The sequence below is a fragment of the Vicia villosa genome, linkage group LG1 (genome assembly GCF_029867415.1).
Source record: "Vicia villosa cultivar HV-30 ecotype Madison, WI linkage group LG1, Vvil1.0, whole genome shotgun sequence".
Lineage (NCBI taxonomy): Eukaryota > Viridiplantae > Streptophyta > Magnoliopsida > Fabales > Fabaceae > Vicia > Vicia villosa.
The window spans coordinates 26513599-26538566 of NC_081180.1; the positions used below are offsets into that span (position 1 = coordinate 26513599).

The window sequence follows — 24968 nt, forward strand, 5'->3', positions numbered from 1 at the left end:
TTTGGTCCCCTGTTATGACATTTTCACGATTTTGGTCCCCCTATTTTCTTTTTAAACAGTTTTGATCCCCCATCCCAATTTTGAACCAACTGTTCATGTACGGTCATGTACTGTTCATGTACTGTTCATGTACGGATCATGCACTGTTTATGAACAAAATTGGGATGGGGGACTAAAACTGTTTAAAAAGAAAATAGGGGGACCAAAATCGTGAAAATACCAAAACAGGGGGACTAAAAATGTAATTTAGCCTTACTTTTTTTATTAAATCGCTTGTGAAATGTTATAAATATGAATTTTGCAAATTTTTTTAAATAAAATGTATAAGTTAAAAGATAAATAATTTTTCAAGTTAGAGTGCAAAAATATTAGAGAACAAAATTAATTTAATTTAAAATCAAAAGTCTAACTCTGTAAATCAAATAAAATGTGAAGTCAAAAATTAAAATTAAGTCAATAATTTATTTAGAATATAAAATGCAACATTAATTATTGTGAGAATGATTAAGTACTAGTATCATTTTTTTTTATAATAGAACCATCAATTATTTAGTAAAATAGAAAATGAAATGCAACATTAGTAATTGTGAGAATCAGAAGATTCTAAACCCCACATACTAATGACATGTTCCCATATTTGCAAACAAATGTCCTTTTAACCAGAAAAAAGGGAAGAAAAGCGTTAAAAATTTGAGTAAAAATGCATAAAATGAAATTTAGTATTACAAAAAATTTAAATATTTTCAAAAATATAAATTAATTAGTTATTATACTAAATTTATTCTTATTTTTAAATATATCTCTTATTAATATAATACTAATTTGCTTTTTAAATAAAAAATAAAATTGAATGATTTATTATACACAATAGATAAATTATTTTACAACTTTGAATGAAAATATATCACCATCTGTTTCAATGGGAAACTTCATGGTTTTTTCTAGTGCAATCGTGGTGTTCGTCAAGGGATCCACTTTCACCTCTTCTTTTAGTTTTGGCTCAAGATGTTTTGAGTTTAGAGTTGGCTTATCACCAATTATGTCTCTATTGGCTCCCTCATCCTTATTTGCGCCTCTAAATCCAACTGGGTTCCCACTCACATTATGTATGCAGATGATATCATGATTTTCTGCACCGGTAGATGATTTAATATCAACAGTCTGAAGGAGATTTTTCAGAATTATTCTTTAGCTTCCGAGCAACATGTAAACATAGCAAAATCCTTTTTGTTCATGGGAGGTTTGTCTAATAGTTCTAAAGCTCGCATCCTCACTGACACGGGCTTCCAGCTTGGTGACTTTCCCTTTTCTCATCTTGGCGCGCCACTGTTTAAAGGTCGGGTTAAGCCCCGTTACATTGCCCCTATTATAGATAAGATTACGGCTAGGCTTCTAGTTGGAAGGGATCTTGTCTTTCCATGGCCGATAGACTGCTTCTCGTAAAATCCGTAATTCACAGTATGATGTTGTTCACTTTCAGTATCTACAATTGGCCTACTGCTTATATCAGAGAGTTGGAAAAAGCCTGCAGATATTTCGTTTGGACCGAAAGTACTAATAGCAAAAAAGTTTGTGTGGTGCCATGGAAGATGACTTGCCAATCGCTTTCGAAAGGGAGTTTGGGTTAAGATCCTTACTCTGGATGAATGAAGCAACAAATCTGAAGCTACTTTTTGATTTGCTCAACAGCAAGGAAGATTGATTGTCCTGCTTAGAAAGAGGGTGCTCAAGCCTTATGGTTTCATCAGGTACCATATTTTTTCCCTCCATCTGGACCAGCATTAAGGCAGAATACTCTACACTTTTGAGCAACTCTTACTGAAACCTGGGTTCGGGAACCAATATTAATTTCTAGACGGACTTGTGGTCCAGCAACCCTCTTATTAATGAAACAAGTTTTGAAGATTTTTTAAACAAAGAGATCAACCCTCACATCTGAATTTTGGATCTACCTGATCACGGGCAGTAACACATCCCTCCTGATTGGTTTGTTTGGTTCCCTTTCCCGATTTCACGGGTTGATAGTGTCTTGGCTCCTTCCTTCGACTTCGAAGACGTTATGCGCTGAAAACATAACATTACTGGTCAATTGGAGCTGAAAGAGACGTACTAGTTTAAAGTTAAAGAGGCATACCAATTTAAATATAAACATCACTTATATAAGTTTTGATCACTCTCTCCCATATAATTTAATTTAAACGTTAAACAATTCTTCAATTTTCTGTGCAAAAATATTAGAGAACACAATTATTCAAACTTAAAATTAAAAGTCTTAATTCCCTCAAAAGCTAAAATTAAGTCAATAATTTATTTAGAATATAAAATGCGGCATTAATTATTACGAGAATGATTAATTATTATTTATTATTATTTTTATAATAGAATTATTAATTATTTAGTAAAATAGGAAATGAAATCCAACATTAGTAACTGTGAGAATGCGAAGATTCTAACCCCAACCCACATAGTAATAAAATGTTCCCATATTTGCAAACAAATGTCCTTTTAACCAAAAGAAAAAAGAAAAGCGTTAAAAATTTGAGTAAAAATAAGCATAAAATGAAATATAATATTAGAAAAAATTTAAATATTTTCAAAAATATAAATAAATTATTTATTTGACTATATTTATTATTATTTTTAAATATATCTCTTATTAATATGATACTAAAGCATTTCATATATAGTGACAAATATTCTAAGTCTATGTTGGTTTAAATTTTAGAAGAAAAAACAGTTATTTTAAAAATTTGAAATTAACTTTGTTAAATATTTTAAATTAAATTGATTTTTTGACTTGATTTATTTTTAATTAGTATGATATAGTATTAGGTTAATTTAGAATTTATTTTTTATACATATTTTTTTGACTTGAATATTTTAAATTAAATTGATTTTTTTGACTTGATTTATTTTTAATTAGTATGATATAGTATTAGGTTAATTTAGAATTTAATTTTTTTATATAAATTTTTTTGACTTAAATATTTTAAATTAAATTGATTTTTTTGACTTGACCTATTTCCAAATTTAACATATTACGCCGTATTTTTATACAATAGAATTTATTTTTTCCCTTCTATAAATATATTTATGTGTATTAAAATTTGTGCCACACTTAAAATGAAATTTAATAGCATCGGTGTAAGGGATAAGTGGTAAAATATAGCTGTGGAACAAATAATAAAAACGGTAACGCCGAATAATATAGGGTGTTGTTGTGGTTGAATGGTGCTTGTGTTTGGCATTTCTGTCATTTAATCAAAAGCTCAAAACTCGTTATCACTAGTATTTTTTTTTTATCTCATCGCGTCAGCAAGGTTGTTGGGGTTCCGGAAAGAAAGTGGAAGTGACGTTAAATATAAATAGCGGTTATAGATAACACAACATGATATCATAAAAAATTGTCAAAGCAAAAGCAACCATATTTGAAGATAACATAAAGTAGTTGAAGAACCGCCACGGTTGTGGGAGGAGAATGTTGCTGTCGAGGGTAGCTGCAGCAGTGTTGCTGTTGATAATGATAACAGGAGGTTTGGTCGGAGCAGATGGAAAACCTCGTCGGATTGTTGTTGATACAGATGTTGATACTGATGATTTATTTGCTATGCTTTATCTCTTAAAAGTCAACACATCACAGTTTCAATTCGAGGTATGTGTATATGAATATGATGAATAATCAAGTCTTACCTACTTCTTTTTCTTCTCTTTTCATTTTGGTATTCTTTGACCAATCTGCAACGTGTTGCTGATCCTCTTTATTATATGTCATTTTTCTTTCAATTTTGTATTTATTTTTTATATGTCATTTTCAAGGATTTTAGATCTTACTAGTCTTTCATCTATAAGCAAATTATTTATTTTCAGATGTTAAAAACATTTATAAAAAATAGATAATAGTACTTTTAAAGTATTGTTCTAGTCAAATAATAACCACTATTATAAATGCAAGTAGAATATATTAATTTAAAAGTAATATAAAAATATTAATTAATAATATAATTAAAATGAAATAATTAATATTGTATTGAACTTTTAAAAGGTGTATGAATACGTGATTTTTTAAGTAATTTATTTAACTAAAAAGATATTAACTTTTTGAGTTTTTAAAACTCTTTAAATGATTAAGAAGTTTCTAGAATATATTGATTTAAAAATAATATTAATTAATTAATATTATTAAAATAAAATAATTAATATGATATTGATAATTGAAAAGGTGGATGAATGATATTAATTTAAAGTCTTTTATAAATTGATAACTTTTTAAGTAATTTATTTAAATTATACAAAAATTCTTAACTTTTTGATTTTCTTAAAATTGTAAATAATAAAAAAAATTAAAGTTAACAAAATTTTGAATGAGGTGTTAATATCGCCAAAGTAATGAGTAGTATTAAATTTTTTTATCGATGTTCTCACTCTAAAAAATTTTAAAAATTATTTCTATAATTATGCATAAAGATAGTACTCTTGTTATAAAAATAACTTATCTTATATTATTTCTAATGATGGTGTTAGAAGAAAAGTTTAGAGTCAAATCTTTGAACTTTAAAATAAGTTTGATACTCTCCTTATTTGGCGGAAATCATAATGGATATTATAAAGTGTTGATATTGTTTGGTTAAACTATTTGGTTCTTTTGTAAAAAAAAGAAACTATTTGGTTCTTTTATTAATTTTATCATTTAATACATTATAAATTTTACTTATATATATATATATATATATATATATATATATATATATATATATATATATATAAAAGTTTGATATAAATTTTTTAATTATAAAATATATAATAATAATATAAATTCAATTATATAAAATAATTATAAAAAAATTCGTGAAATGAAGAAATAAAAAAATAAAAAATTTTGACATTTAAAAATAAGAAATATTTATTAATTAAAATAAAATAGATATTTTTTTTTTTGAAGAAATAAACTTTATTAATTTCCAAAAGCATTGAAGTACAAGTAATCTTAACAAGATCCAACTAAGTCAAAGACAACAAATTACATACTAGCTAAACAAAAACAAATAGGACTCAAAGCAACCGATTGCTCACAAATCTCCTAATTTTAGCCTTAGCCAGCATTTGTAAACAATTGCATCAATAATTCTGCTAACTGTTACACTTGGGGTATCTCCATCATCAAATATCATTTGATTTCTAATCAGCCAACACTCATGTACCGTCTCCGTGAAGGCACACAACAACACGCGAGCCTTGGTCCCTTTCTTACCACATTCACCAATAATTCAGTGTAATTCTTTTTCCCAATCATCCGGTCTATGCACAATCCCTATCCACATTAGGATTTCCTCTCAAATCTGTCTCATACCATGACAAAGAAACATAATAAAAAAGATATTTTGCTAATAGTGACTTGTAAGAAAAAAAATTTGACATTTAAAAATAAGAATTTTTTGTTTCAAATAAAGATAATTGTTAATTAAAATAAAATAAGTAATTTGTTGATAGTGACATGTGAAAAAAAAAAATTTTGACTTTTAAAAATAAATTTTTTGTATCTCAAAGAATAAAAATTATTAATTAAAATAGGATAGATAATTTTTAATAATGATCTATCAAGTGAAAAGTTAATTGTGTGTATGACCATTAGTATTATCCAATTTCTTAAAGTAAAATTTTAATTTTATTAAAATTTTAAAATAGATTAATTAATATTATTACTAATAATAAATTAATTGATTAAAAAATTGTATATATTTATATACCAATTAATATTTAACATGATAATCATATATTATAATTAAAAAATTTAATATATTAAAAATGATTAGGAGAATATTAAATACTTAGATAGAAAAGATAAAATAATAAAGTGAAAAAGAGAAAAAAGAATGAGATTGTAAGTGGAAAGAGGAAAAAAAATGAAAATTTAAAAAATATCGAATAGTTTAACACTTGATAGTATTGGATTGAAGTAGAGTGAATTAATTAAGAGATTAAGTTTTTGCTATTTTACTATATGTATAAAAATTTAAAATAAAAAATATAAGTGATTTGTCTTTAGTATAGTCACTTGTTTTGCACATGGATGGATGGACAGTCTTTGTGCTTGTGTATAGGCGTTTTATTTACTTGTTGAATTTTAACTCTTGCGTACTTTTGGTTGATTGGACCACCGGTGCCCTCCGTTTTAAGACAATTGTTTTGGCTTTTCTCAAGAAAGAAACAATCAATGTTTCAATTGAATTGTAGAACTTTTAAAAAATCAATGTTTTCAATCAAAATAATTGAGACTCTTGTAAAAAGTATTATTAATTAGAAATTATAGTAAAATAATAAAATTGAAAAAAACCATTCAATTTAAAAAAAATTATTTACAATTATATACTATTTCTGATCTTATTTACAAAAAATATTTACTCTTTAGTTTATTCAACAAATAATATATTTGGTCTATATTTTGTCTAAATATATTATTTATTCAATAAATATAAAAACAGATTTTTTCTTATAAATAGAATCAAATAGAGTAATTATAATTAGAGCGTTTTTGTTTAAATTATCCGTGACAAAGGTTCTAAAGTTCAAAGGCTTATTACTCTTTCCGAAATAACTAAGTTAATTGACAAATTGATGCATATTAAAATGTGAATGAGGTTAAAATTATTTGAATTTAAAATAAAGAGATTAATTTTGTGAAACAGTTAAAATTAAAATAGGAGTACCAACATACTTATTTAAACCTAAAAATTAAAATAGATAAGCCATTTTAGATCACATACTTATTTTTTCTTCAAACAAATTCAATCATTTAAAATAGATGAAAATATTTATTTTTTCTAGACTAAATTATACCATATTTTCTAACTCATACATATAACCTCCAAAGTAATAATCAAACAAAAATAGAATACAACCATATTATGATGGATCCATGATGTAGTCACATTGACACTGAATATGCTAAATCCTTGAATTTCAAGGGATTCAAATGGTTTGAATGGCCACAAAAACAAATTACCTTACACCTTTAAAATGTAAAATAGTTTATTTAATAAAATGCTTCATATTAATAATAAATTTTTGTAGTGTTTTATATTAATTTAGTTGAAATTGTATATTAATGCAGGCAGTGACCATTAGTGCAAATAGCTGGACCAATGGGGGGCATGCTGTGAACCAAGTTTATGACTTGCTTTACATGATGGGAAGAGATGATGTTGCTGTTGGTGTTGGAGGTGAGGGTGGAATACTCCCTAATGGGACCATGCTCCCAAATGTTGGTGGATATCTTCCAATTATAGACCAGGTCATAATTTAATTCCTCATTTAAATCACCGTTTTCGAACTAATAAATTTGATTTATACGTATCAACAACTTATACTTGTTTACATTAGCACAAAATGACAGAGACTAAACTCTGGACCAACAACTCACACCTATTTAGTCCAAATGTCAAATATCAGTTGAGCTATCACATCCACCTAATAGATTGTATCTAACATGTCACTTGATTGAATTGAATCAGGGAACGACAACAGCAGGAAGTTGCAGATACAGGCAAGCCATTCCCGTCGGACTTGGAGGACGCTTAGATATCGATTCAAATTACGGTATCAGGAAAGCTTTCCTACCACAGGTATAACTACCTATAAGCTTATTTTTACTGATTTTAATCCTCTCAGTAACACGGTCGTCTTAAGTTTTTGGAAGCGCCTGTGTAGGTTATTCACGGTTCAACATTGACAAAATAATTAGGGGTCTTTTTTAGCTATGGCTTAGTAATGACAAATCTATTATGAAATCCTATTTAGCCACGGTTTAACTGTGGCAAATTGGAGGCTCTTTGCTGTAGCCTATGTTGCACACCCTCAAAGACGGCCTGTCTCATAATAATGTAGTTCAAGTGTTAAACCTTAATTATATAGTATATCCTAGTTACTAATGATACTTATTTTCTTACTAATTTGATCATGATATCAGGGAGAAAGGAAATACACACCATTGCAGCAACCAACTGCCCAACAAGTGTTGATTGAAAAAGTATCTGCAGGTCCAACAACTCTGCTTATGATGGGAGCACATACAAATATCGGAGTTTTCCTTATGAATAATCCGCATTTGAAGAAAAATGTGGAACATATTTATATAATGGGTGGAGGTGTAAGGTCAAGTAATCCAACTGGCTGTTGCCCTAAGAATGCTTCGTCTTCATGCGTGCCTCGACAGTGTGGTGATCATGGAAATATGTTTACAGATTATAATACTAACTCTTATGCAGAATTCAATATCTTTGGAGACCCTTTTGCAGCTTACCAGGTAATGATACAATACACATTCTTTGTTTGTTACAAGATGTTTGTTTGTGACAAGAAGTAAATATTGTTCTATATAGGTGATTCATTCCGGAGTTCCTATCACTCTTGTTCCTCTTGATGCATCAAACACAATCCCAATCAGTGAACAATTCTTTGATGCGTTTGAAAAGAGTCAAGACACGTATGAGGCACAATACTGTTTCAAATCCTTGAAAATATCTCGTGATACTTGGTTCGATGATCAATTCTATACGGTAATTCTCTTAATGAGTTTATACGTGATACTTATTACATATCCATCAAACATGAAACTCTCACTGGTGTTTCATGCTTGACGGAATAGAAAGGGACTGATGTTTAAAAATGACTGAATTGTTAACAGAGTTATTTTATGTGGGACTCTTTCATGGCTGGAGTGGCCATTTCAATCATGAGCAAACCCAATAACTACAATGGAGAAAATGAATTTGCTGAAATGGAATATATGAACATAACAGTAGTCACTTCAAATAAACCATATGGAATATCTGATGGATCCAATCCACTCATTGATGGCCTAGAAGTTCCCAAGTTCAATATTCAAAAAGACGGTGTTCATAGTGGTCATATTCAACAAGGACTCAGAGATCCTCTTTGCTTTGTCAAGAATGGAAAAGGAAAATGTCAGGTAGTTGTCGCATTCCAAAAATATAAAATATGTCTCTAATTACTTCGTTAAATTTAATAATGAGATAGTTAAAGACATATTTCATTTTTCTAGCAATGAATGTTTAACATGTTATGCAATGCAACATGTTTTATAGGATGGTTATACAAAAGAGGAAAATGGTCCAGATTCAGTAAGAGTACTTGTTGCTACAAAAGCAAAGCCGAACCGAGATATTAAGAGTTCACTTGACAGAGAATATTTCATAAACTTCTTAAAGGTTCTAAAGCAGCCACAACAAGCAGGGAGATACAACTTCACTACACAGTTTCCTTACTACAAAGAAGTAACTTACAAGCCAGATTTTAGTAACAAAGCATTGGGAAAACCTGTTGTGTTTGACATGGACATGAGTGCAGGAGATTTTCTAGCTCTTTTTTACCTCCTTAAAGTTCCTGTTCAAGTAATCGACCTTAAGGTATTCTGATTTTTCTTTCGAGTACCAATTCCCTCAGAGACGTACTGATATAGTAACATTGATTTGGGTTACGTTGTAACTTTGGTTTTAGGCAATCATTGTGAGTCCTACTGGATGGGCAAATGCAGCAACAATAGACATAGTTTACGACATACTTCACATGATGGGTCGTGATGATATACCGGTTGGTCGGGGAGATGTTTTTGCAGTGAATCAGATAGATCCGGTAATCTCAGCCGTTGGAGAATGCAAGTATGTTAAAGCCATTCCTCATGGGAGTGGGGGGTTTTTGGATTCCGACACTCTTTATGGTCTTGCTCGATATCTTCCACACAGCCCAAGAAGGTGCTTTTAGTAACTTCCATGAAAACTTCACAATTTGTTACCAGCAAAGGACTAATAGACTAAACTATTTCAGGTATACAGGAGAAAACTCGGTAAAGTTTGGAGCCCCACGCGATACGGATCACCCTGAACTTAGACAACCACTAGCTATGGAAGTTTGGGAGTCGGTTTTGCAAACATTGAAACCAGGGACCAATGTTACAGTATTAACCAATGGACCCTTGACTAATTTGGCAAAGGTTGTTTCTGTGAAAAACATAAGCTCTAGAATTCAGGTAAGCATTAGTATATAATACTTGTTATCATCCATGATCATTCTATATAAATATAGTTTTGTGTCAAGGATTTTTTTTCAGGTGTAAAAGCAGAAACATAGTTGCTTATAAATTTTGAAACATGTTGCAGGAGGTCTATGTAATGGGGGGACATATCAGCAGTAATGCAGAAGACAAAGGAAATGTGTTTTCAGTTCCTTCAAACCAATATGCAGAATTCAACATGTACTTAGATCCTTATGCGGCCAAAACAGTGTTCGAATCAGAACTTAACATCACACTCATTCCACTAAATACTCAGCGTAGAGTGATTGAGTTCGCAACAGTGATAAATAAGTTGCGTGGCACAAGAAAAACACCAGAGGCTGTGTTTACGCAGCATCTATTGTCAAGCCTAAACCATTTGAAGAACATCAGTTCCAGATATCACCATATGGTATAAGTTTCTATCCATAACTATTTTTTCTAGCTCGATCTTAGGAGAGTAACCCGCTAAAAGTTTAAGTTGTTTATAGATTTTCTACACTGTTTCTGTTATTTAAGCCCTTTCGCATTTGCAGGACACATTCCTGGGAGAAATTCTAGGTGCAGTGGTCTTGGCTGATAAGGCTTCAACTCTGAAGGCAAAATTCGAGGCGAAGTCCATTAAAGTCTTAGCTAGTGGCAATGAATCCACAGATGGAAAAATAGTGGTGGATGAGAAAAAAGGAAAGTTAGTCAAAATATTAAGTTATGTGGAGGAAAATGCATATTATAATTTGTATGCAAACAAACTTGGTGATCAGTCCCAATCAGCTAAGGTGGCAAGCTTTGAAGAACAGAAGAGACAGTGGAGTCATCCTCATGATGATAAGCCTAGCAAAGAAAAAGGTGCTCATCTCCATGGTTAAGAGTGGCTACAACCAGCACAAGACTCGGCTATATGTACTTTTATCAACAATAAAACATTATGAATTTCTATTCTATTTAAACAATAATTAGAACATTGTTGAGTAATTTATGAAAAATATCATATTGTATTACATCATTCATTCATACAACTCTCCGATACAAAGTAGAATCCAGAGAGCATTTGGTGAAAATTCTAGCATGCGTTACAGCTCTTCCTACAGTATCCAGGAAGATCTGAAGATCCAACCATATACACAGGATTGTTAGTGCATTCTCCAAGGGAAGCCCATCTCACACAGCTGTCGTGCTGATCGGAGCATCCCCCTCCAGCGCCTACAATCTTATCAAACGAGTCTACATGAATCCATTTGGTCGCTGACCATTTCTCCCCTTCGAGTACTGGGCATCCAGCATGGAGACTGTTAGTGTCCGGGCTAGCATGTGTGTTAAGACTGAAGAAAAGAAGTGCATCCCCTCGAACTGGTTTCACTATGCAATACCAGGTAATAATAAGAGGAAACAGCAACCATTTAGCATAAGATAACCAGCAAAAACTTTACATGAAAGTATAATAACGGAGGAAACCCATAACAAAAGTAATTTCTATCGAATTGCCCACCTGCTATTCCTTTTTTGGCACACTCAGAGAGATCACTACTTTTTTCAGAACCCCTGCGACGTCGAGGTTCCTGTAAGCCAAATGTAAATCTATAAGCTATCCAAATAAGCTATTGGTAGTAAAAGTCCTAACAATTTCCTCTCTGAAACTATCAAATCCACCCATCGAATAGGAAAAAAAGCCAGAACCAAGATCATCCAATCAAGAAAATTAATATATGACTAACTATAGCTGCAACGCTTATTCAATTCTCACAATAAACACGCATCAACTTCTAGTTTACTATACCAACCTCAGCCTCTGGGAATACAGTTTCACCGCCTTTGGTCACATTAGTGAGATACATGAGAACAGTTGCGAGACGATGTCCTCCCTGAACTATATTAACTTTATCAGTAAAGTAATCATAATGTGGGTCATATTTCTGTCCATGCTCATATCTCAATACTTGCATGTCTTCTCCATTTTCTGAAATTCAACCATAAAAATTACGAGACTGATTAGAGCCTGACAGCTTGATCATATGTAGGAATCATTTTCATATTTAAGCTGATTATATCATTTGAGTACTAGTTCACTCTTTTCTACAATCCCTTACTGCAATCAATAGAATATGATGCATGAAAATCATTTGCGCGAAGAAACTACATATTCAGAAATGGATGGATTACCTTTTTGATCTTTTAACAATGCATCACAAATTAATGAGGGTAGCATTTAATTTTCTCAATTAAACTCGTCGCATAATTTTACATTTTTATTGTTTTCACTTACTGGTTGAATATTGCTAGTATTCCCATTCCAACAAACAGCTGAACATTGTCGTGATTATATGATCATTATTATAGAGAAACCTGCATTTCATCTTTATTTGCCTTCGATTAATATGTTAGAGTTAGTTGTGTTAGTTGGTTATAGGTAGTTATTAATTAGTTAGTTTTGTAAAAAGTTAGTTAAAATTTGTTAGTTGTTCATAATCACTATATAAAGTGATCATGTATTCATTGTAATGTAGATCTTATCATTGAATTAATACAAAACAATTCAATAATTTCTTATTTAATTTCTCCTTTTTTGGGCTCAACCATGCTTCTCAACATAGTATCTGAGACATGGTTGCCGCCAAGAAGAAGAGATTATCCTACTTATCACATGAAATAATCTCCAATCACCTCCTTCGTTCTTTTCAAAAAAATTCTCATTACACTATATTCTTCTTTTTTTGATCACCAACCCTTTATTGACTTCCACGACAATATATAATTGAATTCTTTTAATCAAATGATTTGTGAAATCATATATTTATTGAAGTTTCTCACACCTCAATATTTTTGATGGTAAGATTTTTTAATTCTTGTTTAGCCATTCATGGCTTTCTTAAATGTTTTCTATCCAATGGTAGTTAACATTTTCTATTCTCTTTGGGCGTCCATCATATGGTGGTTAAGCTCTTTTACTCAAAATTTTACATCTAAATACCGAGATTGAGTTTATTGATTCATTGGAGGGAGCACCGAGGAGACACTAGAAGATTTTCAAAAAGCTCAAACTTTGTCAAAGACTTCTATGAATTAGACGATATTGACTTTTATTTTTTAGCCAACGTGATTCCGACTTGTATACTTATTTACTGTAATTTTCTTTAATGAGTTACATTATAAAATATTTTTAGACCTTATAATTTTTTCCAATAAAAATAGTATGAATATTTTGAATATGATGAAGTACCTTTAGGAAGAAAGGTCCAAGCAGAAATCTTGTCCTCAATACCAGAAATAATAGGATCCTATAATTAAATAAAAAAGGTAAAGAAAAAGTAAAAAAATTACTTAAAACTAAAAAATAAATAACTGAATGAAATAAACAGAGGAAGAAAAAGGAACCTTGTTTTTGGAAATGAACATGCCAGAGCTTGTTCGAACATCACTTAACTGACTATCTCCAGAAAGATTATCCGCAACAGCAGATCTCTTGAGCTCCGATTTCGCCTAAACAAACAAACAACTCTAAATTATTTAATAATTAAGAGCAAGCAACAGAGTTATGGAATTTGCATATAGATTCAATTCAATACTCACTAAAGAAATCAAGTGATCGCACTCCAAGTCGGTGAGAAAACCTTCATAAACAAAGGCTCTGCAAAATATATAGAGGAAGATAAAGTATGAGAAAGTTAGTTGGAAGATACGGAGAATTTTGATTGAAGTAAAGAAAGAAAGAGACCTTGGATTCCATGAAATCTGTTTGACTTTAGAAGGGTTGATGATGGAACTAGCTGAACCAGCGTAGGAGCTTTGGACTTGATCGGTTTGAGAGATTAGCAACAAGAAGAGCGAAAACCAAATGATCCTACTCATTTCAGATTTGGATTTCCACTTCAATTTTCTTGAGAATTTGTCTATAAATGGCCAGGAACTTGACTTTAACTAATGTTTTTTTTTTCCTCTCTCACTAATCTATTGTTTTTATTTTACATCATAATTATAATAAATAATTATAATAATGCGAAAAAAAAATACAAAATTTATCTTTTTTTTTTTTTAAAATATATTTAGCGTGAAAATTTTAAAAAAATAGTAATTATTATTTGTTTGATATAATAATTAAAATAAATGCATGAAGACTTTCCAAAAATAACAAACCTTTTTTAAAAGGGAAATGCTAACAAGTGCCCCAGGGGCACTGGTTAAGAGTTTAAAAAGGTAAGTAATACTTGTATTTAATATTTTAAAAATGGAAATATCTGACTTTTTTTAAGGAATAACAAAGTTTGTTTTATTAAAATTACTTGTATTCAATACATTGAAAATTTAAATAACTAATTTATTTATGGAATGTTTTCTTTATATGGAATGCTTAAAGAGTGCCCCTGGGGCACTCGTTAGCATGACCCTTTTTAAAAAATAAAATAAAATCAAACGCTTCAATTATTAGAGAGACTTGGGCTCATTTTATATGTTCATATTTCTCTTATTGTTAAAGCTTTGTGTGTTGAAAAATCAGATCTCTTTAACTTTGTGTTGGGTTTACATAACTAAGATTAATTTCATCATCACATATAAATTTAGGAGAGCCAGCGAATTTTTTTGAAAAGTCAATTTTTATGCGGATTTTCTTGTTAATGTTGATTTAAAGAGCAAAGCTACCGTTTGATTCTATTATGTTCATCATTATATCATTAGAGATTACTTGTTAGACAAGAATGACTTAGGTTTTGTTATTGAGGAGTTTTGACTTAGTATTTTGTTCTCTTTTTTTTGTTTAATAATATTTTTTCTTTTGGTTAAAAAAATCATGAAAAAAATATCTACTGCAGAGAGCAACTTTGCTAAATAAAGAGGTCCCTTTCTTATAAATGCATTTAGATTGTATATTTCTTCTTTTTATAGAAGAATAAAAATAGAGATGATATTTATAATATATATGATTTTCAAATGAAGAAGTGGATAAACTTAATATATTATATAGAGTTGTAGGTTGATTTGGTTGATCTTCTTGATAACTCTTTTTTTAGGGGTATTTTGTTTGTCTTCATGAAAAATTAAAGTGATTCTTACAACCATGATAGTAAGGGCCAGTTTGTTTCAGCTTTAAAAAAATGGATTTTTTCTTTATATTTATGAAAATAGATTTTACAAAACCGTTTTTTAAAATATTACAAGTTTTTTATATTCGTTTTTTCTAAAATGAAACACTAATTTTGACATCGTATAACATAAACAAATAATATGAAGAACAAAACATAGTCAAAATCGCAATTTTTTTAAAAAGTGGTATTTCAAAATTGATTTTTATGAAAATCTATTTGAAATAGCTTCAAAATTAAGTGATTTTTTGAAAATTTGATATCCAATTTTTTCCTCATATATAAATGAAATACCTAGAATCACATTTTAAGAATAACTATTCAAACAAAATTTTCATTTGAAGCTTTTATATAAAGTTTCTTTGTAAAAAAATTTTTCACAAATTTTGGTAACACTATAAAAATCATTTTTAAAAAAAGCCAAAACAAACGGGCCCTAAGTAATTGCATATAAAATGGATTATTGTTTACAAGTGTTTTGATTGTTGAGGTAACTCACCGACTTTACCTGTTTTTTTAATATAGAAAATACTATTTCATTAGACAATTTCTTAACATACTCCATGCATCTCTTAAGCACTACCAAATTGATCATTTTGCCCTCGTGCTTTCGTAGATGCATCTCTAAAAGCATCTTTTTTTTGTTTAACATTGTTTTGTTCCGTAGATGCATCTACGAAAGTCTTCCGTAGGAAAGATTTGGTGTTATAACTCGCGTCAGACCTTTCCCCTCCCTCAGTCTCTTCATTTCAAACTCAAACTCTTCTCATACTCTCTCAACTTCAAATCTCTTTCAAGTTCAACTTCAAATCTCTAGTCAACATCAACTTCAAACAAGTTCAAAGCGATATTTTAATCGGTAAATTTTTTGAATTTTTAGTTAATTTAGAGTAGTTTTAAAATGGAATTGGAATGTGATATTTATGAGTAGAAATGAATTGATAGGTTTAGCAATAGTGTTTAGAGACAATGTAGGGTTTGTTTGACGTTTTAAACGGACGATCAAGCCACAAAAAAAGTTTGTAGTGGCTGGATTGACTCAGACACCATTGTTGTGTTTCTGAGTTTCAGTTGCTTTCGTAGATCCATCTACGGAAGAGATGGACGTTGGGGATTTTTGTAGATCCATCTAGGAAAACACCCAATATATTGACAACTAACATGCTTCCGTAGGTCCATATACAGAAGTACACAATGTTTTTGAAACTAACATACTTCCGTAGGTGCATTTACGGAAAGAGTATTTTTTTAAAATTCCTTGTTTATTGATATTTATTGTTCATGAACGGTTACCGATGCAGACATTATGACTCACAGACCATATAGAGATATACATGGGAGGACTGCGCAACATGCATCTGTGCGTCGCGAACGGGCGCGTGTTATATCTCAAGTGACTGATGGAGCTGCTGTTTCACCTGATACAGCCGCTCCAACCGGGATTTCTACATTTGTCCCTGTTGAGAGGTCTTCCCCGTTTACTGCTACTTCATGGAGGCGTCGGGATGATGCAGAGGATTCTTCACAGATGCCACCACCCCGTAAACGTCGTCGTGGCACTACTTCTACTTCTACTCCTGTGCCTGTGGCAGTGACCTGCGATGTAGGATCTGCTGTGCCACCTACGCAGGGACACGAGGATGAGCCGGTGCCAGAGCCTATTTTGTACCCTGGGGGTCCTGTAGGCGCATCCCTTTTGACAGGGTATGACGAGCATAGCTAGGCGTATATGGGATGGATAGGTAACTTTTATTTGTTAATTACTTTTTATTTTCGTCAGTTCTGACCTTGCTTATTGATAAGTGCCAAATTGTAGTTATTTCTGTGTATAATTTTGCGGCACTTATCTTCTCTTTTTCCTCAATTTAGACGTGTTTTAGTGTATATTACATAAATACGTATATTTTGTGTTTAATCGAGTTTTTGATTCATTTGTGTATCGTTTGATAGTTTTCTATTTATTTTGTAGGTATTGAGGCGTATTTGGAGCATGAGCAAAAAAGTGTCGAAGACACGACTTCAAACGCACGATTTTGAGCAACGAAACCAACGCATCAACGAATAAAGCTCAAAATCAAATAATAATAAACCATCAATTTGGTTTATATTTATTCAATGTTAGATAGGAAATTGAATAAGCTTTCTAACACTTCGAACCAGTCGCAAATCGGAGTTATGGTTCTCAAGTTATGGCCAAAACAGTGATGTTGCTACTGGTGTCGTTCGCCCGGCGAATGACAGACTCGCCCGACGAATCTGGCAGGACAGAAATACGTTTTAAGGGCCAAAGATAAATTCTCACATACTACGTTAGACAATTTTTTATAAAACTTGATAGTCTCTGACATTGGCGCCAACAAACTTGATAAAAATTTGAAAAGTGTACTAAATCGTAACAAGAAACATCGTCATGCCTGCCACTAAGTATTGAACACATAGACTAAAACTAGTATTAGAATTATCATTATACAATTTAAATAAAAATGTGTATTAGTTGGTTTGAGAGATATGATACTAACTAAGGATTTTTGTAAAGTTACTAACTAAAAAGATGTCAGACATAAGTTTAGCTTAGGTTTTACTTTTATAGTAAAAATTATTGTTCTATGTAATTAATCATTTTTAAGGTTATTAAATTTTAATCCCTAATAATTAATCTTTTAATAACTCAAATTAATTGATAAATCCATTGGTAAGTTATAATTTAAGGTTAAATATTTAGATTTAACATAAATATATAAGTTTCAAGGATTGAACCTCAAACCAGCAGCCTACATTCGCTCAGTCAGCAAGTGCCAACTAAGCTAAATGGTGGTAAGTTAAAATACTTAACTCGAAGAGTTTATTAATTTCACTCGTGTTTTACAAATAAATCATAAATCAATTTATCAATAAAAAACATTGAACATAGCTATTAGATAAATAACATAAGAATAATTGATTAAACCAACAATTACATTCAAGAGTACAAGATTCTACCTAAGATCGAATGTTCATCTCACATAAAAGAAATGTTTAACTACTCATAAAGCAATTTAACATAATAAAAAAGGGTTGAGAAACAATACATAAACCATAAATGGAAATTATTGAGCTTCAATGATGAAAATGCATCAACTTGTCTCCTAAAGAATTCTGCATAAACTTCTCTCGAATCAAAATTATGAAATCTCTACTTTTTGACATAAGTTCAGTATTTAAATTAGAGTTTTTCTTCGCACAATTGTGTTGCAATTTGGTTTATGGTGCTGCAATTCTTCATTAATCATATGCGACATAGTTAAGCGATTCACGAGTCACGTCACAATCTTCTCTAATCGTGACATATTGTTTTCATAATGTCGCTCCTTCATTTTCATTTGAGACTGTGCCATAACCCCTGATCATGAGACGATTTGACATAATGTTCATTTTTCTTTTTTTCTTCAAACTTTTTTGTATTGTTTCCATTGTGTTTTTCGTCAGTGTAATATTCGTCATGTAAAACATTGTAGAGTTATTTGATTAGAATGATTTTGAGGTGAAATGAAATTTTCCACGGTATTTAAATTTTATTATAACTTATCTTGTTATAACTTGCTATGATTCATGCAATTTTAGTCACAAATTTAATTAAAAAACTAAAGAAACTACTACAAAAGTGTAGTAAGACAAGATGTCAAGAATCGTATTAGTTTAATATCAATGTTAAAACTGGTAGTTCACTTGATTGATATACTTGTTATTCTCAAGATATGGTTAAATTTTGCCAATAGGGCAAGAACTATACCAAAATGCAAAACGATGAACTTACTGGAAAACAAAAACAAACTCTAAAAGACATTTGAGAGGCCTTTTTCTCCCCCGATTTATAATTTATAACCAAATTGTTTTCTCTTTCTAAACGATTCATATTTAACCTATCATATTGTAATGAACTTGAACTTTCATTCTCTAATTAACCTATGTCGTTTCCTTACTAATTGTTTCACAACCCCTGAGGCCTGAGAGTTATGTCAACCCACTACTACGAATGGCAACCCTTTCAAGAAATGGCATTAACTCAAATTTACAAGCTTGTTTTATTACACAACAACCATTTAAATATACAGTGAGGAAAAAATGGGATTATTATAAAACAGCAAAAAGTATCAGTTATTATTAACTTAGAATAGGAATCCATCCAGCACATCGTCAATGGACATTGCGTGTGATCAATCCCTCAAATGTAGTGAATAGGTCCTTGTTTTCAGGCCCGAAAATTTCATCCGCTTTCTGTAAAGTCACCTGCAATTTTGCACACAGTGCCAAGTGTCTATTAACTGGAAGAAAAAAAAAAGTATGGTTGGTGGTAGAGAATCAGTGGTAACAAGGCAAAGCAAAGATGAATTACCTCTTTTGTTTGTTTATGAGAATTTAGCTCCTTAACATTTGCCAAGAATGCACCAAACTGCTCGTACGATAAACGATTCCTAATGATAACAACCATGAGATAAAATAGAGGATAATGGCCTACCCGAAATAATTTGAGCGAAAAAATGAGCCATTCACTAAAACATGTAAAAGATGAGACTATTTTGATTATGAGGAGCTAAACAAATTTTATCCTCTTCGTAAATCATGTCATCTTCCAAAGTTTCTAATTCTGGTAGTGAAACATCAAGTTTTTGAACTTGATTTAATAGTTTTCAAAGTTTGAAGACAAGAAAGAGCACTCACCTGACTTGGCGAAAGAACTCCTTGCCATCCACCCGTGTTCGTCCTGTGACATATAAGAAAAATAAAATAAAACGAGGGCAAATAGTCGAACCTAATGAAAAATTCTTCATATGGCTGCAATGTTGGATATATTATGCACCTCATTCTTCACAAGGATGTGAGATCCAACAAATAATCTAAACAGAGCAACCTAATGAAAGCATTTCTAGATGCAATCTTTAACACAGTGCAACGGTAGCAAAGTTGGAAGTACTCACCAGCTTGTGATCCTGTTACTGAGTCGGAGCTTGATATTGAACCGTGACCAATGGAGGAAAACACTGAAGACCTATCACCATGCATGCCTGTTGTAGTTGAAAAGGAAATGGAGTGTCTCCTCGGAGACATGGTTCTAGATGTTCTCGTTGGAGATACTGATGCAGAAAAACTAGGAGGGGAACCGGTGGGAGTAATCCGGGGGGTGGTATTTTGGGAAGCCATGAGGAGATTATAGGCCACTCTAGGTCTTATGACTGCAATATTGGAATGGAAAAAGCAAGAAAGATCAAGATACACATTCAAAATTATAATTCATTTTCCAGAAATATCAAAATAGACACCATATTATGTTTTTTGGTAATGCAAGCTGATGGTACATTAGTACATACCATCAGAATCTTGATCTTCAGCGAAAGAATTTCCACTATCAGAAACACGAGGCATCGAAGAAGATATAGACAGTGGCAATGAAGAGTCATTATCTGCAATAAAATTAGAACTTCTCAGTACTGAAAATGAAAAAGTGCAGCTGAAGGAGCTCAACTTTTATGACCCATTTGGGTGAGCAGGAAAAGAGGAATATGGAGAGGAAAACTTGGTTAAATAGAAAGGTTTCTCTCCATGGTTCCATTCATCTTTTTATAACTCTTTTCTCCCCCTCTCCCAAACAGAACCTAAAATGCTTTTTTTTAAAGAAGAACCTAAAATGCTTTTAACGGCGCTCTTTTTATCAAATTGAAGTAGTAGCTTAATATTGCTAGATTTTCTAAAATAGTTACGTTGATTTACATACAGCATATACATCACATTGTCAGTCAACTTTAATCTCAGAACTACACTGATAGTCCAAAGAACTTATATAAGTAATTAAGCTACTTTCACTAGTATTCCCTATAGGAGAGGGGGAAATTTAGATGCAGAATGAACATTCAAAAGGACAAAAGTTAGACCGATGTTTCAAATGTATCAGGAAGATCTTAATGTCCCACATTGGTTGGAGATAGAACATTGAAAGAGTTTATATGGAGTGACACTCCTCACCTTACCAACCGGTTTTGTAAGGATGAGTTAGGTCAAACTCTAATATGGTATTAAAGTCTGGTTTAAGATCTGGTGGGCCACCTATTATGGTTTCCGCTATTGGGCCAGAACTAGACAACTGGAGCGTTGTCCAACTGGAGTGTTCCAGTTACTGGAGTGAGACTCTTAACAAAATGTTTCAAAGTCTCCAGCATACACTTCCTGAAGTACTAGTACATACCAAATCCTTTATATAGTTTTCTTGATGAGAAAATGAGCTTACCAAACTCTTTCCCACTAAATAGGGTCAGCTACATGGATCAAACTAGCCAATAATTTTCTATCAAAAAACATGTTTATGTCCAATTCATTAATCTCAAGATCTTTCTTAATGGTTTATCTTATAACTTTTCTAGGTCTTCTTCTACCTTTAGCGGCATGACTGCCCTTCATCTAATCTACTCTCCTTACTACATAATTCACAGGTCTTTTATCTTCATCTCCTTACTACATACTCCCTCCGTCTCATAATAAGTGTCCCATTTGAGTAATGCGCGGTTTTTAAGAAAATGATTGGATGTATTGGTTTTAATAAAAATATTAATGTCATTTACTAGAATACCCCTATTAATAGTAGTTGAATAACGTGAAAGTTAATAAATAGGGGTATAATAGTGGAAAAATAATAATGATTGATGCATTGGAATTGTAAATGGACAATTAATTTGAGACAAGGAAAAACTGGAAATGGGACACTTATTATGAGACGGAGGGAGTAATTCACAGGTCTTTTATCTTCATGCTCTCAAACCACCTGAGCCTAGTTTCCATCATCTATTCTACCATAGATGTTCCCCCAACACTCTAATATTGTAATTTCTAATTTTATCTTATTTAGTTTTACCGCACATCCGACGCAACATTTGAGCCTAAATGAGAGAGCAATTTACATACTACATACTGCACCAAGACTTAAACAGAAATGCAATGCTGTGATTTGTGAGTGAGGAAGAATGACATATAACATATTGAAAGTACCTCCAAACTGAGACGTATAAGTCAAACTCGACTGATTCTGTATTCTAGCAACAATGTCCGGAGCTCCTCCCTATGTCAAACACCCATCAACAGCCAAAAGTTAAATAAGAAAATTCCCTCGAAACAAATAGTATTAGCTAGTACAGTTAAAAATGAACCCAGTGATTAAATTAAGTATTCAACCGGCACCGCACTCACATGCAGAAATGAATGGCAAACTCTTTATTAAAATAAGACTACAATAGTAAGCAGCACATAACGCTGTAGCACCGACAATTCTAGAAAAAAATGTATCAATGTCAGTGTCTGAAACCGACACTGACACTTGTTATTACGTTTAATTTATTCATTTTTTCAAATTATTACTAGTGACTTGTCATTGTCGGAGATCGTGTTTCTGTTGTCCGAGTTTCATAGACAAAGAACTTCTTAATGACAGACAGCAAGCAGCATTAAACAACAACGATATTAATAGTAACTTACTGAATTATCATCATCCTCCTGAAGTGATTGCATAAGCGTCTTTCTGAAAACCTCTAGCTGCAAAAAAGGGTTATTATAATCAAAATTCAGTAGCACTAGCATCGTAATCACAATAAACAAATCCGAGTAAAATGAACCTTGGAGACATCTCGATTAAGCTTTCTGACAGATTCTGAAAGCGAAGCATTCTCCTGAAGCAAATTCTCCTAAAGCCACAAGCTCAACCACCGAAAACAAATAAACAAACAAATAAATACAAAACAGAAAGCGTTAAATTTAAAGAATAAAAAACTGAACCCGGTTCGGGTTGGTTGGGACCTTATCTTGTTCGGCTCGGACGAGTTCATCCGCGGTTTCAGAAAGGGAGGCGTTGAGGGACTGAGCCTGAGACTGAAGTTCGGCGATGAGACTATCCTTCTCGGCGATCTTGTTACGAAGTTCCGACAACTCGAATTCCAATGCGTTGACACGTGTCGATAGAGCAATGGATGTGATCTTGCGCGCCACATCGAGTTGCTCAAACGGATCTGACGGTAGCACTTGCACGACATTCTCGGGAAGATCGAAGTTCGAACTACCTGATTCTGCCGTCATGTTTGTTTGTTCCTCCCACTTTCCTCTCTCTTTCTTTTTTATTTCTTATTTTATTTTTACTTAAAAAATAGTACAGCTGTAATTGTTATTATTTCACGTTATTTCTGTGAATTTTTTGTATATGTTAGGTTTCTGAGATGTAAAATGTGAAAGCTAGATAGAGAGTTGTTCTGTTCTTCATTTGGTCGGGTCAAAGTAGACGCAGTAGAGTGGGGTATAGGAATAAATTTGTACACTGTTTGTACGCACAATTGATCCAAGGTGAGAGGTGAAGAGAGGAAAAAAAATCCAAAAATACTAGCTCAACAAAATAATTTAACTTTAAAAAAAAAAGATTTTTTATATTTTTAAAAAGTTTTTTAAAATAGTATAAAAATTCAAATTTATTTTTATAAAGTAAAAACTTAATTTGCATATCCAATAACATAAATATAAGATTGAAATATAATCAGAATTACATAATTTTAAAAAAATATATATATTTTAAAAGTAATGTTTATAAAAAGTTATTCAAAATAACTTTAAATTTAAATAATTTTTTAAATTTTGATATCAAAAAATAATTATAATAAAAAGAAAAAGAAAAAAAGTATTTATAAAAATTTATTTAAAACAATTTCTAATTAGAAGTTTTGTTTGAAAACTCTGTAAATATTTTTAAACTAAAGTATATAATTGTATAAAAATTATTATTTTTTAAATCGAAATAAATAAACCTTAAAAATCTATAGTTCAAATTTTAAATTCAAAAGTTTCAGAGTAGTTAATATTATTTTGTCTATAAATTAAAAAAGATATTACTCTTTTTTAAAATAAGTGTTTGTAGGAGTATGATAGTATTATTATTTTTTATAAAATAAAATAATAAATATATTTTAAATTATTTAATTTGATGTTGTCTTCCATTTTATACTTAAACCATTTTGTGGTATTTTTGAAAATGAGAATCATTTTTATAGCCATGAATTTTGAGAAAAAGGAATGAATTGTTAGTTTTTGTATTATTAAGAATTCGAAGAATTTTAGTTGTAATTTAAGCACTGAGAGTTATTTTAAGTATTTTGAAAATGAGTGATTCAAGTATTGTGGAGTCCAGAGATTGAGACTAAAATTGATATAATTAGTAATAATTTGAATTTATTGATAATTCATTTGTAATATCTTGTTGAGACTAAAATATTGTGTGTATTGATTCTTTATTTTTATCTCATTTTTGTTAGTTTGTGGACTTACATACATTAAATTAATAGATGGGTTATTGATTAGTTTGTGTAGTTTTATTTGTCAATGTTCTTAGTCTCACACATAATTGTGTTTAATCATTTATTTCACAATAAATGATACTCACCGTAAGGGTTCAAGGGTGTGTTTGTTTTATAGCTTAAGATTATATTTTTTTTACCAATCGTTAGTTGGTCCAGTGGTGATTGCCGCGATCGGGAGGGGGATCCGGATTAAACTGGTGGTATAAAGCCAAAAGCCAAAAAAAAAATTATATTTTTTGGAATACTATTTCTAGGAATGTGTTTGGTAGAAATTTAGATTCCTAGGCATAAATATAAAATTTGTTTTATTTTAAATTATAAAAAAATAAAAATAAAAATAATTATGAGAGATAGTTGGAAGTTTGAGTTGGTTTAATTTATTCTCATCGGAATATTTTATTCCCACCCATTATGCCTTGGAATAAGAATTGAAAAACTATGTGTAAATAATATTCCTTAGAATAAAAAATTCCT

The 24968-nt window shown here is 31.1% G+C and overlaps 3 protein-coding genes across 3 annotated transcripts; 1 reads left to right on the forward strand and 2 right to left on the reverse strand.

The window, feature by feature from the left end:
- Positions 1–3198: 3198 nt before the first annotated feature.
- On the forward strand, positions 3199–11049 carry LOC131631938 (nucleoside hydrolase 3-like). The gene is made up of 11 exons (XM_058902699.1): positions 3199–3652; positions 7109–7288; positions 7509–7619; positions 7964–8299; positions 8376–8552; positions 8681–8965; positions 9102–9422; positions 9514–9767; positions 9841–10042; positions 10173–10478; positions 10603–11049. Exons 1-11 carry the CDS (start codon positions 3479–3481, stop codon positions 10930–10932), a joined length of 2676 nt encoding a protein of 891 aa, XP_058758682.1. The 5' UTR covers positions 3199–3478; the 3' UTR covers positions 10933–11049.
- LOC131631945 (probable prolyl 4-hydroxylase 4) lies at positions 10971–13987 on the reverse strand. Its single transcript, XM_058902706.1, has 7 exons — positions 13776–13987; positions 13631–13688; positions 13436–13540; positions 13281–13338; positions 11845–12020; positions 11553–11622; positions 10971–11422 (listed from the first exon to the last, which is right to left on the reverse strand). The coding sequence occupies exons 1-7, from the start codon at positions 13907–13909 to the stop codon at positions 11127–11129; spliced, it is 897 nt and encodes a 298-aa protein (XP_058758689.1). The 5' UTR covers positions 13910–13987; the 3' UTR covers positions 10971–11126.
- A 5173-nt stretch (positions 13988–19160) lies between these two features.
- Positions 19161–23390, reverse strand: LOC131631951 (uncharacterized protein At4g15545). Its single transcript, XM_058902717.1, has 9 exons — positions 22954–23390; positions 22773–22841; positions 22636–22692; positions 22153–22222; positions 20484–20576; positions 20094–20348; positions 19837–19879; positions 19511–19589; positions 19161–19404 (listed from the first exon to the last, which is right to left on the reverse strand). Exons 1-9 carry the CDS (start codon positions 23227–23229, stop codon positions 19312–19314), a joined length of 1035 nt encoding a protein of 344 aa, XP_058758700.1. The 5' UTR covers positions 23230–23390; the 3' UTR covers positions 19161–19311.
- Between the last annotated feature and the right edge of the window lie 1578 nt (positions 23391–24968).

Bases quoted from the DNA above. Each gene is read 5' to 3' on its own strand.
- LOC131631938 (XM_058902699.1), top strand. From the start codon at position 3,479: ATGTTGCTGTCGAGGGTAGCTGCAGCAGTGTTGCTGTTGATAATGATA. The intron at 8,300-8,375 runs GTAATGATACAA...TGTTCTATATAG, and splicing joins ACCCTTTTGCAGCTTACCAG to GTGATTCATTCCGGAGTTCC. The intron at 9,423-9,513 runs GTATTCTGATTT...CTTTGGTTTTAG, and splicing joins TTCAAGTAATCGACCTTAAG to GCAATCATTGTGAGTCCTAC.
- LOC131631945 (XM_058902706.1), bottom strand. From the start codon at position 13,909: ATGAGTAGGATCATTTGGTTTTCGCTCTTCTTGTTGCTAATCTCTCAA. The intron at 12,021-13,280 runs GTACTTCATCAT...GTTGAATTTCAG, and splicing joins TTGGACCTTTCTTCCTAAAG to AAAATGGAGAAGACATGCAA. The intron at 11,423-11,552 runs GTGGGCAATTCG...GGTATTGCATAG, and splicing joins TGCCAAAAAAGGAATAGCAG to TGAAACCAGTTCGAGGGGAT.
- LOC131631951 (XM_058902717.1), bottom strand. From the start codon at position 23,229: ATGACGGCAGAATCAGGTAGTTCGAACTTCGATCTTCCCGAGAATGTC. The intron at 20,577-22,152 runs GTACTTTCAATA...ATTTTATTGCAG, and splicing joins TTATACGTCTCAGTTTGGAG to ATAATGACTCTTCATTGCCA. The intron at 19,405-19,510 runs GTAATTCATCTT...GCAAAATTGCAG, and splicing joins CTCATAAACAAACAAAAGAG to GTGACTTTACAGAAAGCGGA.